At 47.1% G+C, this 20,091-nt stretch overlaps 1 protein-coding gene across 7 annotated transcripts in view; it reads right to left on the minus strand.

Moving 5' to 3' along the window:
- LOC144159158 (uncharacterized) overlaps positions 1–19,597 on the minus strand; it is a 35,841-nt gene extending 16,244 nt beyond the window's left edge. The window contains exons 1-5 of one of the 7 annotated variants that reach the window (XM_077690478.1): positions 16,870–19,595; positions 12,781–12,972; positions 9,241–9,474; positions 8,117–8,308; positions 3,881–4,483 (exon numbers count right to left, since the gene is read on the minus strand). In XM_077690478.1, coding sequence (XP_077546604.1) covers positions 3,881–4,483; positions 8,117–8,308; positions 9,241–9,474; positions 12,781–12,972; positions 16,870–17,077 — 1,429 coding nt within the window. In that variant the 5' untranslated portion in view covers positions 17,078–19,595. Of the gene's footprint in view, positions 1–3,880; positions 4,484–8,116; positions 8,309–9,240; positions 9,475–12,780; positions 12,973–16,869 lie in introns of all 7 variants that reach the window. The other 6 variants (XM_077690477.1, XM_077690475.1, XM_077690479.1 and 3 more) reach the window with 6 other exon arrangements.
- Positions 19,598–20,091: the final 494 nt, after the last annotated feature.

Genomic DNA, 20,091 nt, shown 5'->3' on the forward strand with positions numbered 1-20,091 from the left:
AGCACTTACACAGCGGAGCGGATTGCCCTCCAGGAGGCTCTGCGTTATCTTGTCGGCTATACCGCCCGGTACCCTGTATATGTATACTCGGACTGCCTGTCGCTGCTGTCGGCGCTCGGATCGCTCCGGGCACGCAGCAATGATATCGATGACATTAGGTCACTGTATGTCCTTCTGTCCACCAGACTGCGACTCCACCTGTTTCATGTCAAAGGGCATATGGGTATCCCAGGAAACGAGTTGGCGGACCATCTTGCGATGCGCGCATGCTCGGTGGGCGAGCTGAGGACAGCGGCGCTTTCGGCACGAGTGGTGCGGTCGAACCTCCAGGGTGAGGTGTGGAGGCGCTGGCGCGCAGAATGGATCACGCAGCATAGGGATTTGGAGCTTTTTAAATGGCTTCCTGATGTGTGTTCCCTCCCTCCTACTTTTCCACCGCACAGGAAGGTTGTTTTTCTTATAACAGGCCATGGACGGTTCCCTTTTTACCTGCACGACTTATCACTACTCCCTTCCCCAACGTGCTTCTGCGGCTCGTCCTGCTTCTCCATTGACCACTACATGTTGGCATGCGCTGGTACCTCCTCGTTTCGCGATCGGTTGGCTGGTCTGCTGCGGGCGGATGTGTCTCCTGCTCGATATCCCCTGCTCCTGCGCGATTCGCGGGCGGTAGAGGTGCTAAGGGAAATGGTTGGGCACATAAATCAGCACATGCCCTCCACTGACTGCCTCTAATGGTGGTTCCCCCGATGAGTGGCTGGTGATCGCCTCTGCCTCGGCGTGGCCCGGGCCGATGCGGCGCGTTGGGCGCCTCGCGGGGGGATGCTTTGCCCTGCCTCTGTTCCGGCCCTGGGGGGCGCACTAGTTTCCGGTCTGTTGAGGTTCACCGCCCTCTGTGCGGGTGTACCAAATGAGAGCGAGAAAGAGCAAGACGACTCCGCGTGGCGGCGGGTTCCTAACCCGTGGGGAGCGTTGGCTGCCCCCTCGGCGTGCCCTCAGGGCATAGCTGAGCCCGCGCGCGATCGAGTGCGTTGCTCGAGGCCCTCCCTGGGATTGCTCCGTGGCGGCGGGTCTCGACCTGTGAGGAGCGTTGGCTGCCTCCTTGGCGCGCCCTAGTGGCGTAGCCAAGACGCACGGTGGCTATTCCCTATGCGGAGTGGTTGGTGATTTATGGTTGCGGTGTGATTGCGGGGTCGGTGGGGAGGCATGTGCGGCGCCCTGCCGTTTTGGTTTTGGTCTGGCGCTGTTCTCGTTGGGACGGGCTTACGGTCGGTCGGCTGCATCGCCGTGGCGGGGAGGCTGGCGCTCATTTATCACCTCATAATTCTTTTGAAGCTTACAATTCTTTTCCATCCCTATTTCCACTGATCTCGCTGCCACGGCTTGTCCCGCAATCGCCGCTGCTTTGATTTGTTTGTCCCGGGTGCCGTAAGTTGATTGGGTGGTCCAGAGCAAAGTTCCGCTAGATGTGGTATGCCTGTTGCGCCCCTTTCGGACCGTGGGGCTGGTGGAGTCGCGGGCTGGTTGGAGTCAGCTGCTCTGTAGTGGGGGCCCGTAGGGAGCTTTGCTGCGCGGATCGTTGAGCGGCGCTTGTCAGGGTTTGGCGACAGGGACCCATTCTATACCCTTATTCATCATCAGGTAGTTGAGGAACTCGCTGGGCGAGGATATGGGCGGGATCTCGGGTGGGCGGCTGCAGTAAAAAAAAAAAATTTCCTATCACCCTCCCTCCTGTAAACTTAATAATTGGTTCATGCAAATCCTTCAGTGCGGCATCAGGTAATTTACGGTGGCACACAGCTAGGAGGCCGTTATGTCAGACGAATAACCTCGAAATTTCTTACCCAGGTCTGAGGGGTTAACCTCGTTAACAGGATGTCGGTGCCCTCTGACGGGCTCAGTGATGCGGATCCTATCTGAGATCACCCACTGGTACTGGTTAATCCCCTGGAGGGTGTGTACTAGCCCGCGACTGCGATGGGTCGGACGGCGAGTTTGTGGCCAACCCCCCCAAAGGGAGGGCGATGTCTGTGGGGTCAATCCCCTTATTGGGGTACTCCTGTAAACTGACAATCTCTGTGGCATTGTCCCACATTGAAACCAGCAATGGCTAGTGGTTACCCCCTAGAAACAGGCACTGTCCCCCAATTCTGACAGGCACGATGGCGTCTGTGGCTGACACCTTAAAGGTGTTGTGCCACCAAATTTTAAGTCTGTAAAAAGCCTGCTGTAGGCTTCCTCTGCATGCAACGACCCTCAACACGAAGTGCTGGGTACAGCAAGCGCTTAATATATATTTTAATTCGCTTCTAAAAATTGCCTAAATGCTCTTCTGGAAATCGGGACCCATCGCTAGCGCCACTAACCATGACGTCAGTGAATTGCCAGCGCAGCAAAGTTTGTGACGTCATACAACGCTAGCGACTCGAGCGACGTGAACGTGAACTCCAGTTACCACAGTTTGTTTGGTCGCTTGGTCGTATCGACACACTATACCGATACGACGGCGCCGACGACGCGACGCTGACGAGTCGTTAAAACATCGGCCAACTGCCGAATTGCCAGACCGCGTTGTCACACCACGCCGACGGCGACACAAACACGTCGGCCGATGGAAAGTCGCCGTAGTGTGACTGACTCGCCGACCGAAGACGCCAACAAAACCGGTCGCCTGACTGGTCGCACGACGCGTCGTCCATCGACCGAGAAGCGAAAACTGCGCCCCGACAACATTCGTGCCGCAATGAACGCGGCTCTATTTTGTTAGTTTCTGGAGGGTAATAAACTCAGTAAGTTCCATGAAGCCCATACAACTCAACACTAGCGCTAATGCGATCCGTATTTTGGCGTTCGACGCTTCGGCCGTGCTCTTCGGCGACGCCGCTACCCCGGAATGCGTGTGCGATCGGCTCGCCGGTAGAAAATATAAGGTCAGTTTCGTGCAGAAGAACAGTTACGTAGGGTAATTTGGGTAACAAGAGATCACTATCGGCAAAGGTTTTTAACGTAAAACGTAAAACCAAAGTACGGCAAGCACTATCCCTTCAGTGCAAAATCGCAGTCGCAGCCGGGCACACTTATTTTTGCGAGCGCTTTCGCAGAAGAGCAGAGTTGATGGCGATAAGCTGTCGCGGGGGCTTCGCGGAACCTTGCTGCGCAAGCGCTATTTAAAAAATGTGAGTTTACAAGCCAGGAATTCTGTAAACTAGCTATTAAACACCGACGTACGACTCCAAGGATGGGCCTCCATCTAGTACACCGGCTATATCGCGTAGTGGAATCGTTTGTTCGCTGGCTCAGTGGTCTCGCGCGTTCCGCCAATCCGGTCAACGTTGCCGGTTCGATTCGCGGCGGGGGCAGCTTTTTTTTTTTTTTGAGCGTTTTTTTAGCATTTCTATGGTTTGCAAATCCATGGTTTCCATTTGTCTGCATCCGAGGATGCAGACAAAGAATCCGCGTCGGAACTGTCGCGGCTTGACGTGACGAGTCGGCGTGTTCACTTCCGTGGTGAAGCACGTATGTGGGGGAGCAGACGCCGCAGTAAAGTCGCAACGTACCGCAGCGCCGCCGTGGCAGAGCCTCCTCGCAACGCTGTGACGTCACTGCTTGAATCGGCGCCCAGAAACCGAAACCGAATCCTGTTCACATGAATCGTGCGATAATAAATTTTTCACTCAGAATATGTGCGTGTGAGAGCATGTATCATGCTTTCTAACGAATTATAAAACGTTTGCAACAAAGAATGCACAAGCAACAAATTTGGTGGCACAACACCTTTAAAGGGAAGGCGATGGGCTGTTTCAGTGGTTTCAGTGGTTGGAGTGGTTTCTTGCTCCGACCGCACGAATGGTCGGTGGGCGGAGTGCTGGCACTTACTTACCCACTGCAGGCAAACTACAGCCGGTGGGCGGAGGCGTTACTGGTCTCGTCTCGTCCTGTACCCGGAATTTTCTGCAGTGATGTTCCTGCCTCCGTGAGCCTCGTCCTGGTTGTTCGGTGCCCCGGGTGCCGCGGCAGCGTTTACTCTGCTTCTCCCCTGCGGGGTGGCTTCGCGTGGGCCTCCTGTGTGCGGCGGAACATCTTTCTGTTTCACGCGGGGCCTGCGCGGAGCCCCGCGTTGGCGTCGCTGGCCTGCCGGAATTGATTGCCGGTTGCTGTCGGAGTGCATCTAGATGGCGCCTACAGCATCGGACGGCGGACGCTCGCTGCGGCGTCGTGGAGGCGGTGGCCTGCCTTCTGAGGTGGTGCCTTCTCGTGCTGGTGCCTTCTCCTCCACCTCCCCTCGTTCTGAGAGTTGTGGCCATGCTTGGAGAGGAATGCGTGTTAGTCAGCTGCGCAGAGCTGTTTATGTCACTGCTGCAACTCGTTTCAGCAGGTTGTGTGGCTTCAGTGGTTGGACTTGCACAGCCCAGGTTAGGATTTCCTTGCAGATCAGCCTTTGGCCCCATTTGTAGCTTGCTGCTAGCAACTTCTCGCTGTGGAACTGAAATGACAAAAGTTTTGATCAGAAAAAAAAAGAGTAACATTGATAAAAGACCACATTCACCGTTCCATTTAGGAGGCTCTCCCACAATTTTTACGAGACCATTATTTACTTCTTAACTGCATAATGCCGCCACACAATCAAAGCAGGGTGGTCATTGTGAGCGCAAAGCAGACCAAATAAAGTGGTCATAAACATGTTAAAAAGACACTGCAGTCAATCTGACAAACCTCTGTTCTGCCTGCATTGCACAGACTGGCTGAAAAACAGACATTTGATCGCATCTTTGGGTGCCAAAGCAGCAATTATTTTTTAAATGTAGAAATAAGAAAAATAAATCATGCACCTTCTAAAGCAGCCGGAACTACAGCAGTGACATAAAACTACCATAAGGTTCTGAGAGAAATCCCTCCAAGAAACATACCCACATACCAAGCCCACTTACCAATGAAACATACAATATACAACAAGGCCCCAAAGATGCCCACCCCTAAAATCGATGGCTTCAGAGCCAATCAGCGAACAAAATAAATACAAATACTTATCTATTCATGTGTTCATTCGGTCACTTATTTGCCTTTTCCACAATTGACCTCAAAGTTTACCCATTTCTGATTTTTTCGTCATATCTCGGTGCGGCCACTTTTTTCGTAGTTTTTGGCACTTTACTTAAAGGGACCCAGAAAAGCTTTGTGAAGGTGGCAATCAAATGCATTCAGGTGGTAGAACACATAACTGGAGAGTTTTGAGCCAAGTGTGAGCCACATACGTTGCACGGATAATTTGTAAACAAGTTTTGAAGATCGCCTTTCTCAGCCGATGAGCGCGCCACCGCAGCGAGCCGACCGCGGCTGACGCAATGCCGACCGCGGCTGACGGAACGACGAGGCGCCCCCCTGATTCGGCCACGCGTCGGTCGCCCGCAACGTCACTGCCATTGGCTTCCGGTTGCTCTTCCTCCTTCCTGCGCGATCGCGAGGCAAAGGCGGGTCTGCAGCGATTGACGCATGCCTAGGCGCAGGAATGTAACTAGGGCAGAACGGAAGTTGAGTGTCGCGATGTCACATGGCAATTCCCAGTGTTTCCAGCTGCTTTGAAAGAAGCAGAGAGGGAGAAGGAATCGATCGGCAAGGGGGAAAGGTGCACTTAATTGCTTCTGGCGCAGCTAATACTGAATGTAGATGAATAATTCCAACGGCATTGCATCGCTATATTGTTACTACGCGACAATAAAGGCCTTCTGTAACTTTTACAAAAGGATTTTCTGGGTCCCTTTAAGAGTTCCCCCAGCCCATATTTTTCTTTTCATATCTGCACAGTTTGGTTGGAAATTCTTTCGAAACTTTACGGTAGGTACAAATTTCGTGCAATGTGGTACCAATGCCCAAGCTTTTATGTTCACACATGTCCAATTGCAGAGTGAGTGAAATACTTTATTAAGGACGAGAGGCCATGAGGCCCTGTGGGGAAGTGAGGATGGCGGAGAGGGAGCAGAAAGGGAGAGGTCACAATTCATCACAATTCACACAGTGTACACACTTCTAGTTGTAGGGTCCTATTCACAAGATGCACATTTCACTCTGTCAGTGGCACCAAAATGCACAGTTTGCACTGTTGACATTGGTCGTGGATGGGAATGGCCAGTCCGGGAAAGTCTGTCAGACCGCTATACCACCTTGTACAGACCGTTTTCAAGCGCGTACTGGGTAACTATTTCTAGAGTAGCGGGGTCTTCACGGACACGACTAACATGCATATGTGGCACCAGCCGTGGTAGCTAAGTGGCTAAAGTGTCATGCTGCTAAGCACTAGGGCGCGGGTTAGATCCGCAGAAGCGGTGGTCGCTTTTCGGATGGAGGCAAAAAGCAAAAACGCTCATGTGTGCGTTGCGAGATTTCGGCGCACGTTAAAGATCCCCAGGTGTTCAAAATTAATCCAGAGCCTTTCACCACGGCGCGCCTCATCGCCTGCGTTGTGTCAGTGCGTTAAACCCTTCAATCAATCAAATCAATTGTGGCAATGGTATTTTTTCTTAAAGGTATGACTTGTTACATTTGCAACAAACATATGAGCCAGAATGTAGTTGTGGTTTCTCTAGACATTGTCAACAGTCCCTGTTCTCTGCAACAATGTGCTTGGTGTCCGATGTTATCGTTCGTCGCATATTCTTGATACTTCAGAAATCAGCATGGTGCGCTTCTTCCATGTTGTGTGCGGCAGAATGAACCCCAATAGCCTGTGAACAATGCTTACAGTGACCAAGCATAACCCGCACTCTAGTACAAGGATAATAATCTCTTCCATTAAATTTAAAGTGCACTTGGAATGCATGTGCTAAACAGGACAGCCAACTGTCATCATTTTATTACGTGTCATGCCTGCATGGTACAACAGACATTCAAGTGTCAAAGCATTACTATATCGTCGAAAACCCGACGTTTACGGCACACAGAATGTCCGACTGGTCAAGAAATAAAGAACAGGTCAATGAATGCTCTCAATTACACTACATTTGTCAGAGAATTTTCTATAAACCACATAAAATTAAGTTGAAAAGTGGGTAAATTTGGCTGTGAGGGATGGAACCAGGGTCCTCCGGAATACAAAATCGGACCAGAACCCTTGCGCCATGAGAGCTGAACGACTCCGGCTGACTATGGTAGACATGGTCTCTGACTCAAACTAGAAACGTATCAGAGAAATATAGTGGCCCAAAAGAGAAGATAAACTTCCACGTGGCAATTCCATGGGTTGATATTAGGTGACTAGCAAAGCACGTTTCCGCTTATAGCACTAACAAAGCCTCTCAGCCATAGTAAAAAAAGAAAAGGACAGAAGAAAAAAATGATGGCTAAAATAAGAGGGTGCAGCTGTGTGAAAGGAAATGAGCTGTCCAAGCAAAAACGAAGGTGGTGCCACTGTAAGCACCACCTCATAACTGCACATAAAGTGAGTATGCTACGTTCCCCGCAACACTTGTTCTTCAAATTTTTAGGATATGCTGTATACGGCAATATTCTCGACCATCTGCGTGCACAGCAGGTGTGAAATGTGGTCACCCACAGCAACATCGAACTACAGAGGCAGAAATGTAATGGAATGTGGCAAGGAGCCACACCAGTGGCCAACCCAGCACCAAGGAATGTGAAATCACCTACCACAAAGACAACAGAGTGGCTCAGTGGAGACGGCACGTGTAGAGAACCACGAGGTGAAACTGAAGCTACTGTGATGAACTTTGAAGCAGCTACGTCAACAGGAGCTGTGGAACATCTGCGATTTTACTGTGCTCTGTGAACACATGGTGTGCGACTAGTACCATGTGCAAGGCAAATGGAAAACTTTATGACTTCGCCAGCACAACATGGTGACGCACACAATACCCGCATACTGGTTCAATGATTCAACCCTAATGCTTTGGCACTTACTACGTCATAAGAACTGCTAGGTGTCCCGAAATGTCGTCGTTGGTGTGCGCACCTTACTGAATGCTGTATTCGAATACATGCATACAGGGAAATAATGTGCATCAGGGGCATTTTGATTTACATGGTGCTACAAGATATCAACTGGAAACACTCTACTCTCCCTTAGGTGAAGTTGTGACACAAAAGCAAGAGAAGCCGTCTTTACCATTTGTGCTGGGAGTCAACTCAACTTCTACTGTTGATCCCAAGAAAGTGGACGAGTCACTGATAAAACTCTCCTCCCCTGCTGGCCCGTCCTCCTCACGGCTTGGTTTCGTGCTCCACTTCTCTGGATTTTGGCGTGAAACAGTGTCTGGCAACAGTTGAGTGTTCTGCAAGGGCTGTTGGACGTCGGTACCTGCCAGGGCAGACATGCACATGCGTGCGAGTAAAAATTATAATTAGCAAGAAAATATTAAGAGGGATGCATGTACAGATTTTCTCACCAATCCCAGATGTAGTCAGGTGATTCCATAACAATAAGGAACCCATTTGTATGTTCATTAGAGCGAAAGCTTTCTTTGTGGGACTGGAGGTGTCCTATCTAAAAACTAATGCAATTCTTCATATACTGTTTGGCCGACCTAAAAGCTTTGAGTGAAACCGGGCTTTCGTTGCATCAAAAAGGTTACACAATAAGTGCAGAAAGGCAAGTTCTAGATAAGAAAATACAATGGCCATCGCCGAAAGGGCACAAAACGACTCAACGATGTGACTTCATGTGTTGCATCATATCCTTTCTGTAGGAGAATGAATGACAGCAGGTAGTGCACTTGAATGGATTCCCTTTGGGGGCAATTGAGAGTACTCGTAAAGTGCACTGACAGATCCCACGTTAGCACACACTGCAGACAAAGCGTTTTTCTCCCGTGTGCTCACGCGTGTGGGTCACTAAGAACCTCTTAGCAAATGACAGCGAGCAGTATTTGCACCTGTATGGTTTGTCCTTTGAGTGGGTGTGCATGTGCGTCTCTACCATTGACTTTTGAGTAAATACTTTTGAACAAATGCTGCACTTGAACGAGTCTCGTCCGGTGTGACTGTACATGTGAAGCCACAGTGCAGTCTTAGTTTTGAATGGTCGTGCTGAGCACACTTTGCACTTGTGAGTTATTCGACTAGCATGGATGGCAGTGTGGGCAGCTAAATTGTCCTTCCGAGACAACGGCCGTAAACAAACAGCGCATTTGAATGGGTTCTCATTTTTATGTGTACGGATGTGCTTTGTAACATCACCATTGGATATGGATGCGTAGGGGCACAAGTGGCGGCGGGAGAATAATTTCTTACCCCTCGTGCTGGTGCCTTCTCCTCCACCTCCCCTCGTTCTGAGAGTTGTGGCCATGCTTGGAGAGGAATGCGTGTTAGTCAGCTGCACAGAGCTGTTTATGTCACTGCTGCAACTCGTTTCAGCAGGTTGTGCGGCTTCAGTGGTTGGACTTGCACAGCCCAGGTTAGGATTTCCTTGCAGATCAGCCTTTGGCCCCATTTGTAGCTTGCTGCTAGCAACTTCTCGCTGTGGAACTGAAATGACAAAAGTTTTGATCAGAAAAAAAAAAAGAGTAACATTGATAAAAGACCACATTCACCGTTCCATTTAGAAGGCTCTCCCACAATTTTACGAGACGTTTATTTACTTCTTAACTGCATAATGCAGCCACACAATCAAAGCAGGGTGGTCATTGTGAGCACAAAGCAGACCAAATAAAGTGGTCATAAACATGTTAAAAAGACACTGCAGTGAATCTGACAAACCTCTGTTCTGCCTGCATTGCACAGACTGGCTCAAAAACAGACATTTGATCGCATCTTTCGGTGCCAAAGCAGCAATTATTTTTTAAATGTAGAAATAAGAAAATAAATCATGCACCTTCTAAAGCAGCCGGAACTACAGCAGTGACATAAAACTACCATAAGGTTCTGAGAGAAATCCCTCCAAGAAACATACCCACATACCAAGCCCACTTACCAATGAAACATACAATTTACAACAAGGCCCCAAAGATTGCCCACCCCTAAAATCGATGGCTTCAGAGCCAATCAGCGAACAAAATAAATACAAATACTAATCTATTCATGTGTTCATTCGGTCACTTATTTGCCTTTTCCACAATTGACCCCAAAGTTTACCCATTTCTGATTTTTTCGTCATATCTCGGTGCGGCCACTTTTTTCTTAGTTTTTGGCACTTTACTTAAAGGGACCCAGAAAAGCTTTGTGAAGGTGGCAATCAAATGCATTCAGGTGGTAGAACACATAACGGGAGATTTTTGAGCCAAGTGTGAGCCACATACGTTGCACGGATAATTTGTAAACAAGTTTTGAAGATCGCCTTTCTCAGCCGATGAGCGCGCCACCGCAGCGAGCCGACCACGGCTGACGCAATGCCGACCGCGGCTGACGGAACGGCGAGGCGCCCCCCTGATTCGGCCACATGTCGGTCGCCCGCAACGTCACTGCCATTGGCTTCCGGTTGCTCTTTCTCCTTCCTGCGCGATCGCGAGGCAAAGGCGGGTCTGCAGCGATTGACGCATGCCTAGGCGCAGGAATGTAACTAGGGGAGAACGGAAGTTGAGTGTCGCGATGTCACATGGCTATTCCCAGTGTTTCCAGCTGCTTTGAAAGAAGCAGAGAGGGAGAAGGAATCGATCGGCAAGGGGGAAAGGTGCACTTAATTGCTTCTGGCGCAGCTAATACTGAATGTAGATAAATAATTCCAACGGCATTGCATCGCTATATTGTTACTACGCGACAATAAAGGCCTTCTGTAACTTTTACAAAAGGATTTTCTGGGTCCCTTTAATTAAGAGTTCCCCCAGCCCATATTTTTCTTTTGATATCTGCACAGTTTGGTTGGAAATTCTTTCAAAACTTTAGGGTAGGTACAAATTTCGTGCAATGTGGTACCAATGCCCAAGCTTTTATGTTCACGCATGTCCAATTGCAGATGTGGCACCAGCCGTGGTAGCTAAGTGGCTAAAGTGTCATGCTGCTAAGCACTAGGGCGCGGGTTAGATCCGCAGAAGCGGTGGCCGCTTTTCGGATGGAGGCAAAAAGCAAAAACGCCCATGTGTGCGTTGTGAGATTGCGGCGCACGTTAAAGATCCCCAGGTGTTCAAAATTATTCCAGAGCCTTTCACCACGGCGCGCCTAATCGCCTGCGTTGTGTCAGTGCGTTAAACCCTTCAATCAATCAAATCAATTGTGGCAATGGTATTTTTTCTTAAAGGTATGACTTATTACATTTGCAACAAACATATGAGCCAGAATGTAGTTCTTGTGGTTTCTCTAGACATTGTCAACAGTCCCTGTTCTCTGCAACAATGTGCTTTGTGTCCGATGTTGTCGTTCGTCGCATATTCTCGATACTTCAGAAATCAGCATGGTGCGCTTCTTCTATGTTGTGTGCGGCAGAATGAACCCCAATAGCCTGTCAACAATGCTTACAGTGACCAAGCATAACCCGCACTCTAGCACAAGGATAATAATCTCTTCCATTAAATTTAAAGTGCACTTGGAATGCATGTGCTAAACAGGGCAGCCAACTGTCATCATTTTATTACGTGTCATGCCTGCCTGGTACAACAGACATTCAAGTGTCAAAGCATTACTATATCGTCGAAAACCCGACGTTTACAGCACACAGAATGTCCGACTGGTCAAGAAATAAAGAACATGTCAATGAATGCTCTCAATTACACTACATTTGTCAGAGAATTTTCTATAAACCACATGAAATTAAGTTGAAAAGTGGGTAAATTTGGCTGTGAGGGATGGAACCAGGGTCCTCCGGAATACAAAATGGGACCAGAACCCTTGCGCCATCAGAGCTGAACGACCCCGGCTGACTATGGTAGACATGGTCTCTGACTCAAACTAGAAACGTATCAGAGAAATATAGTGAGTGGCCCAGAAGAGAAGATAAACTTCCACGTGGCAATTCCATGGGTTGATATTAGGTGACTAGCAAAGCACGTTTCCGCTTATAGCACTAACAAAGCCTCTCAGCCATAGTAAAAAAAGAAAAGGACAGAAGAAAAAAATGATGGCTAAAATAAGAGGGTGCAGTTGTGTGAAAGGAAATGAGCTGTCCAAGCAATAACGAAGGTGGTGCCACTGTAAGCACCACCTCATAACTGCACATAAAGGGAGTATGCTACGTTCCCCGCAACACTTGTTCTTCGAATATTTAGGATATGCTGTATACGGCAATATTCTCGACCATCTGCGTGCACAGCAGGTGTGATATGTGGTCACCCACAGCAACATCGAACTACAGAGGCACAAAAGTGATGGAATGTGGCAAGGAGCCACACCAGTGGCCAACCCAGCCCCAAGGAATGTGAAATCACCTACCACAAAGACAACAGAGTGGCTCAGTGGAGACGGCAGGTATAGAGAACCACGAGGTGAAACTGAAGCTACTGTGATGGCTTGGAAGCAGCTACGTCAACAGGAGCTGTGGAACATCTGCGATTTAACTGTGCTGTGTGAACGCATGGTGTGCGACTAGTACCATGTGAAAAACAAATAGAACATGCCATGACTTCGCCAGCACAACATGGTGACGCACACAATACCCGCATCCTGGTTCAATGATTCAACCCTAATGCTTTGGCACTTACTACGTCATAAGGACTGCTAGGTGTACCGAAATGTCGTCGTTGGTGTGCGCACCTTACTGAATGCTGTATTCGAATACATGCATACAGGGAAATAATGTGCATCAGGGGCATTTTGATTTACATGGTGCTACAAGATATCAACTGGAAACACTCTACTCTCCCTTAGGTGAAGTTGTGACACAAAAGCAAGAGAAGCCGTCTTTACCATTTGTGCCGGGAGTCAACTCAACTTCTACTGTCGATCCCAAGAAAGTGGACGAGTCACTGATAAAACTCTCCTCCCCTGCTGGCCCGTCCTCTTCACGGCTTGGTTTCGTGCTCCACTTCTCTGGATTTTGGCGTGAAACAGTGTCTGGCAACAGTCGAGTGTTCTGCAAGGGCTGTTGGAGGTCGGTACCTGCCAGGGCAGACATGCGTGCGAGTAAAAATTAAAATTAGCAAGATTATATCAGTTACAAAGGATGCATGCACACATTTTCCAGCCTATCCCAGATGTAGTCAGGTGGTACCATGACATAAGGACCCATTTGTATGTTCATTAAAGCAAAATCTTTCTTCGTGGGACCGGTGGTGTCCTATCAAAAAACTAATGGGATTCCCCGTAGACCGGTTGGCAGACCTGAAAGCTTTGAGTGAAACCGGGCTTCCATCACATCAAAAAGGTTACATAAAAATTGCAGAAAAGGAACACTTCAAGATAAGACAATGCATGCATGCATCGATCATGGAGGAGCAAAAAAGTATACCTTTATCACATAAACCATATATTCTTGAATGCATATAAGCTTAAATTCAGATAATTCGTAGATGCCTTTACTTACTGTGCAAAAAATCTTTGTAAGGGTTCGTTCTTCACTAGAGATTTGGTTCTTTGAATATTTTACGATTAATTAGGCGCACTTTCAGCGAAGTTTACACACTTTTACGCCCGTATTGCGAAAGCAAACTTGTGCCTAAAGGAAGCCTCTCGTAAGTGCTCAAAAAGGAACAGAATGAGAAAGGCCCGCCGCTTGTTTCAGAAACGCTGATCAAAGACAGACACCCTTTTCGGAGCACGCTACGCTCCTGCGAATAAGGCAAGCATTGCGACATGCCAATCCGTGTCCGGAGCGTCGACGGGACTTGACTCTTGCAACAATTGGGAACAATGCTCCCATGGCGCTAGCTTCAAAGCACTCAGATTAGCCAGCTCCATGGGTGGCTGGTCCCTAGAGAAAACTCAAGGTCCAATACTATGGCCGATGCTTGATTGCCACTTGCACTATGGACATGCATTACTATCCTTTGGATGCCAAGGAGGCTAGCTTGGACTTGAACTGACGGTTGTTGTTGTAGTAGTCCTTTATTAGGCGAGGGAAGGCCATTCGGCCAAAATAGGGTACGGGAAGGGGGGAAGGGAGGAGCAGCCCAGTTAAAAAGATGATGTGTCCATGAAGACCGCACAGGGGTTCCCTTGAGGCCGCGGAGGTCAGGCTAAGGTGAAGATCTACCGTTAGGGGATTTTCACGACCGGAGTAGGCCCGAGTCTACACTAATCTTGAAAAAACACTCTCTATGCCGAACAGCCCAAGCGCTCTGATAAAATTTGGATCTTCAAATATAGTGCTCGGTACGCCTGCCAACACCGCACACCCAGACCCCATCAGGCCGGCTCAAGCGAAGCCCCCATCATAAGCGACAAACACAGTTTCAAATATCCGGCAACCACAGCTAGGCCAATGTACAAACGCTGGGCTAGGTGCCGTTCAGGCGGGTGCCTTCATCTCCCATTGTATGGCGATCACATCCACCTCATATTCTCTTCTCACAACAACCTAGTGTGAAATCACGTTCATCTCACACCAACCTAGTGGGAAGTATACCCTTGTTTTCCGGCACTCGTCTCGAGTAGTCCTCGTGGCAGAGGTCCACCAGGCCCAAACATAACGATGGTAGCGGTACACGAGGCACGATTTACGGATTATTTATCAATGGCAGCTCGCGTTGAACAGAACAACACCAGGGTGTGCACCAAGTTGACATTTCCAAATTCCAAGTTTTCCAGGTTTTCCCGAGTCTTTTTGATAAATTCCCAGAGTGACACAGAACTCTGTTTTACGTCAACATGGGTTGACACCACTTCACCAATTGCTGTCACCCTCTAAAAAGCACCCTATAAAATAAAATATGACATACAATTTGAATGCTAACCAGTACTTTATCTCATTCAAAAAGACAACATAACAGAGTGGTAGTAAAACTCGCAGTGATGAAATATAGAAAAAAAAAGGTAAAACCGTACTGCCATGTTCTCAGCTCGCAGTCAATGCCTCAGTGCTGTAGTTCGCTGCTTCAAAGAGTTTATTTTGGTTTGGTTGTGGGACGCCTGCATCTTTAAACACTGTCACTTTAGGTGCCCTTAAACGCCACCATACTTTTAGCATCAAAGCGCTAAGCAGGATGAGTGGGAAGAGTTCACTTGTGATTCCCATTGGAAATCACAAACACCTCAACTACACCCCGCTATAGTGGCTCCACATAAAGTTCTTTTGGCGCGCAGCGAAGGCTATGGAGCCGAAACATGCTCTGTCTTTCTACGCAACAGAATACAGTGCCGGCTTGCAGTTAAAAGGAACTCTTAAAACGGGGTAAAATGTCTATATTCGATACTTAAGACAAATTTTGAACACAGCTGCGAACTTTTAAAGTTGGAAATTAAGATAAATGTGTTCTTTTATTACGCCAGATTTCCAACTCAAAGATTCCAAATGTGCGTCAATTAACTAGAAACCACAGTAGATGGTGTCAGGTGTTCCAGCAAAGTATTGAACGCTACTACCGCCCCTGCCCTGGTAGGCTCACTTACGCTGCGTCAAGTTATCGCGGCACGAAACGTTTTCTTCCGCACTTCAGGAGTCTGGGAAACACACCAGAACACAAGAGGAGCGTACCGGGGGTCGGAAGGGGGGGAGCTTGCGAACTGAATGAAATGAGTTGTCACAGGAACCAGTGACTTCAGGCGGCGGCATCAGCAACGGCTCCGGAGGAATGTCCACTTTTGACTTGCTGTTACTTGAGCCGGCATTACAGTGAGTTTAACCTCCTTTATAAAGTACAGCTATTTTTCTTTGATAGAAGCACAAATTTCATGTGTTATCCCCCAAGTTTTTCCAGACTATTCAAAACCCCCTGAGGATCCCCATTTCCCACGTTGGAAGACACTTCGAGCACAAGTTCGGTATTGGTCAGATGACCCCCTGTATGATGTAACCTGACCTTTCACGAGTGATAACGTTCTAGCCAGGCGCGAGCATGCTTTCCCGATAGCAGCACCCGCACACAAAGGGATTAGATGCTGAGGCGGGCCGCTTCCTGACAGGGTTATTGCTTGCAGAAGGTCGAGCATTCGCCGTGGTAGCTAGGTTATTGACTTCGCTAACTGTGCACCAATGCTTTTCCAAAACGAAACTGAAAGTATGATGGTCGATTCTGCAGCGTGAGGAAAGCATCTCATCTCGGAATGTCTAAAGCTGTAGTCTGTTTTTTTAAATTGGATCAGGTCATGAAAAGATTTGATTTACATTTGTTTTACATGCTCAACCGCTTCGGAACTGCTTATTTCAGGAAAACATTTATAGATGCTTCTCCAATGAGCTCTCGCCGTTCAAAACTTTTGCGATGTCACAAACCGAAGTACCTAAACACGCATAGGGCATCATCGCCTGTTTTCACGGTTTTGGCATTTTCTGCCTTATTAAACAACTGGTAGTCGCGAGAACGGGGTATTTGAATTTTCGGCACCATAATCTCAATACAGGCCAATTTGTTTTCACTCTGTATTGTTCCTTTAAGTACCGCTTACTTTTCAATCTGATATGATCACAAAAGGTACCCTAGCAGCGTTAGTTCACTTCATGAAATGCATTAGGGCTCCGAAAAGCGTCCGGAAGCAAAAGTGATACTTAAGTTAGGTTTCTGAATACAGGGGGTAGCTTTTGCACTCCTCTTAACTTTCCTTAAAAGATGGTAAATTTTTCAATACTGCTGAAATTTTCAGCAGGACCATCACAACCACAATGTGTGATATGCTTGAAAACAGGGTGACAGCGGTTGAAGTCAAAATTTTTTACTTTACTTTCGCAGGTGTACACACATGAAAACGCAAATTTCGAGCCATTTTCAATTCAACCTACAAAGCACAAATTAAAAAAAAATGAAAGAATCATACAAAGAGCATTTGCCCTAAGCATAACGAAATACCGAAGGAAAAAAATTCCTCCACATAAAAATAATGCGCAAGTATTCAACTTCTCACCAGAGTGGCCTTTGATGTGATGAAGTAGGTTGGTTTGGGAATCAGCGCTGAACGAACAAAAGTGACAGCAGAACTGCAGTGGTGTTTCACCAGTCCCGAAAAAATCTCGAGGAGTGCTTGGTGTGCAACCCTTTTCGAACAAGCCAGTCTCTTCCTTGATGGAAACCTTTTTTACCTTGATCAGGCCTGCGAAGAAATTGTGTAACATATTTTGAGCTACCAATAAAAATGGTCTCTGATCAAGTTAACCAAAAAGTTTGACTTAACTTGAGCAGTAAGTTATGCTTGCACGGGGACGAGCAATTTTTCTACACACCCACTATGCCACTGTAACTTGCAGCTACAAGTGCTGGGAACTTGCTAGACTGCATGATCACGACACTGAGCCTTTACAAAATCGGCTCCCAACTTTCCTGAAACCACTTACATGCCCCCTTTAGTACTAAAGTGCCCAGCGTGCATTCGGCATTTTGGTTTTTGGCATGCTTATTTTCTAAATTTAAAAGCCAACTCCACTGAGCACATGCTAATAAGGAACAAATTATTGCAGGCTTTTTAGCAAGGGATTAGCAAGATAGATTGCATGAAGAGCAGGAGTTAAACAAGTGATAGGAAGAAATGGCATGGACGAATGCTTGCTTCCAAACAATGACTATGGGTAAAATAAACATTTTGTACCAATGTTGACTTCACGTATTCACATCAGTTGACACAAGCTGAAAAAGCACAACTAAATTAAAGGCTGGGGCCACCCAATTATCGTGTGACTAAGACCAAAACCATCATTCTACGTGTTACGAGGTACGGACCCCATAGGTGACGCCGCAGAAAGCACAAGTATTCTGGTTAAAGCATGAAGTGCAAAGACAGAAGATAAAGTTCCTTGCAAGATATGCCAAACAAGGGCATGCATCTCAAAATACAGTGCGCTCAAACTAACACAGGACACAGCTCCATGTCCCGTGTTTGCGACAAAATGTCCAGTAATGCACCCTATACCCAGCAAATGGCACCACTACCACTCTGAACAGCGGCACAACTGGGCATTTTAACATTGCAAGTGAAAGCCGTCCTGCACATGCAGCTCCAAAGGAAATTTTGCTAAATGGCACTTCACTTCTCAAACCCCTTCTCAACACTCATTTCTGTAAGGAGGCTTGTCATCATTAGAAGCATTGTGGGACAAAAATGGAGCAAAACTATCACGTGGCTAACTGTGATCAAGGCAATATTTGATGCTCGGTACATTTTCTCCTGCCAGATCATTTTGTCCTGACCTCTTTTCAGAAAACGTATGTTCGCTTAACGCAGGCCAGATGGGTTTTTTGAGCTTTTAGCACTCCCCGGCATCACCAATATGAAGACCAGCTTTCAGGTTTAAATCCTAAAAGTTATGTTCCTAGAAAAGTCATGCTGGCAACTCCCTATAGGGTAAAACATTCGGAAACAAGAACAGAAACATCCGGAAAGAGATTGCTTTTTCTAGATAACAAGCAAATGTCTTCAATGTTCCAGTTTCAGGCAAGCCAAAGGGCACACAGCATAGACGAGACATCTCCAGTCCTTGTAGGGCAAACGCGGCTGCATCGTTTCTTTAAAAACGGCCAGGGACCCCCTGAAAAAAATGACATTTTTAGTTCGACATGAAGGCTCTTAAAACACATGCATTTACAATGATTACCACTGAATGGCCAGTGCAAACCATGACCATAAAAGGCTCAAATATTACACGCAAACTAACAATTATGGCACACATTAGGCAAAGAAATGTCTGGCATGACTACAGCCACACGAGGAGAACATGTAACACTCAAATACCAGTAAACTGCATGAAAATAAAAATAATTGTTTGCCTTTTCTGATGAGATTGTTATTTTGCGCAAGCCATTTCTGGATCCGAACAGCCTGTGTAATTTTCAATTTCATTTCCCCAAAAGATTTCCTCTAAAAATTTTCAGTAAACAGACGTCTTAGTTGGGTTGTAAAGGCTTATTGCAGCAGCCTTCATAATGAAAATTTAAAAAATTTGGAAGGTTCAAGGCGCCAAAGCTACACCTAGGCCACGATGCAAATTGTATACAGTGAAGAGCTCATTAATTTTGACCACTTGGGGCTTTAACGAGCATCAAAATATGAACATCGTGTTTTTGCTTTCTGCCTCAATCTGAAAAGCTTCCAGTGTGGCTGGGATAGAACGCACATCCTTGGGCTCAGCAGCATGTTGTAGCCACTGCACCACCGCAGCAGGTAGTGTGAAGCATTCGTGCACCTGCTCAAATACAAGGCTAAGGCATTCAGAGAACACTGCATCATCAGCACAGCATTGCACAATCTTGATGCACTTTCCAGGTGCCACAAGTATGTTTCTGCGGCCTCATCAAGTGGCTAAAGACAAAAATGCACACGGGTGTTCATATATTCAAGTGGCCATGCGGACAAAATACAATGTCATTCAATTTGAAAAACTACCTTCTGGTAACTCACTCAACTACATTCCAGTCACGAAAGGCACTTTCTAACCAAAAAAACACAAGAAACATTGACAAACTTTCAAAGTCCATGCTATACTCATCCAATATGAGCAGCAAAGGCTAGTCTTGGATACTGCTACCAGCTGCTACTACTAAACACAAAAAAACTTCAGATGAAGGTTGAGCCATGTCACGCTTGTCCTTGTGTCCTCCGTCTGAAATGTTTTAGTACCGAATGGTGGTTGAATGCAGTCTGGACACAAGAGGGGGGGGGGGGGGGGAGCAGAGGTCAGCAACTAAGCAACTCATATTTACATCAAAATCCCTGCCGAAGTAATATCAGAGCCATATTTTTGCACGGCACGCTCGTTAACAAGAATCACCCAGATAACATAATAAAAAAGCCATTCATATTTCTCTACAAATTACGCTCTATAATGCATTTTAAGCATGAGGCAAAGGAGGGTAAACAGCTCACTTTTATGTATCGCTGTTCCTTCACAATACTTACGCTCTTATCAGGAATGTCGAGCAAGCTTTCGCAGCTTCTCTGCGTCGTCCAGACACACATTTAATTCCCCAGCAGTGTTTCCGAAATAGACCAGGGATACTTAAGATTAATGCAATATACTTAAGATTAATGCAATGCCCCCGCCCTGCACCATTCGCGCTGCTCGGCAAATTCCCGCCAGCATCTCTCAGAATTTAGTCAGTACATTAAATGCCTCAACACGAGTAACTTTTGGTTTCA

Source organism: Haemaphysalis longicornis, unplaced genomic scaffold (assembly GCF_048455015.1).
Source record: "Haemaphysalis longicornis isolate Haplotype H1 unplaced genomic scaffold, Haemaphysalis longicornis Haplotype H1 scaffold_10, whole genome shotgun sequence".
NCBI classification, from domain to species: Eukaryota; Metazoa; Arthropoda; class Arachnida; order Ixodida; family Ixodidae; genus Haemaphysalis; species Haemaphysalis longicornis.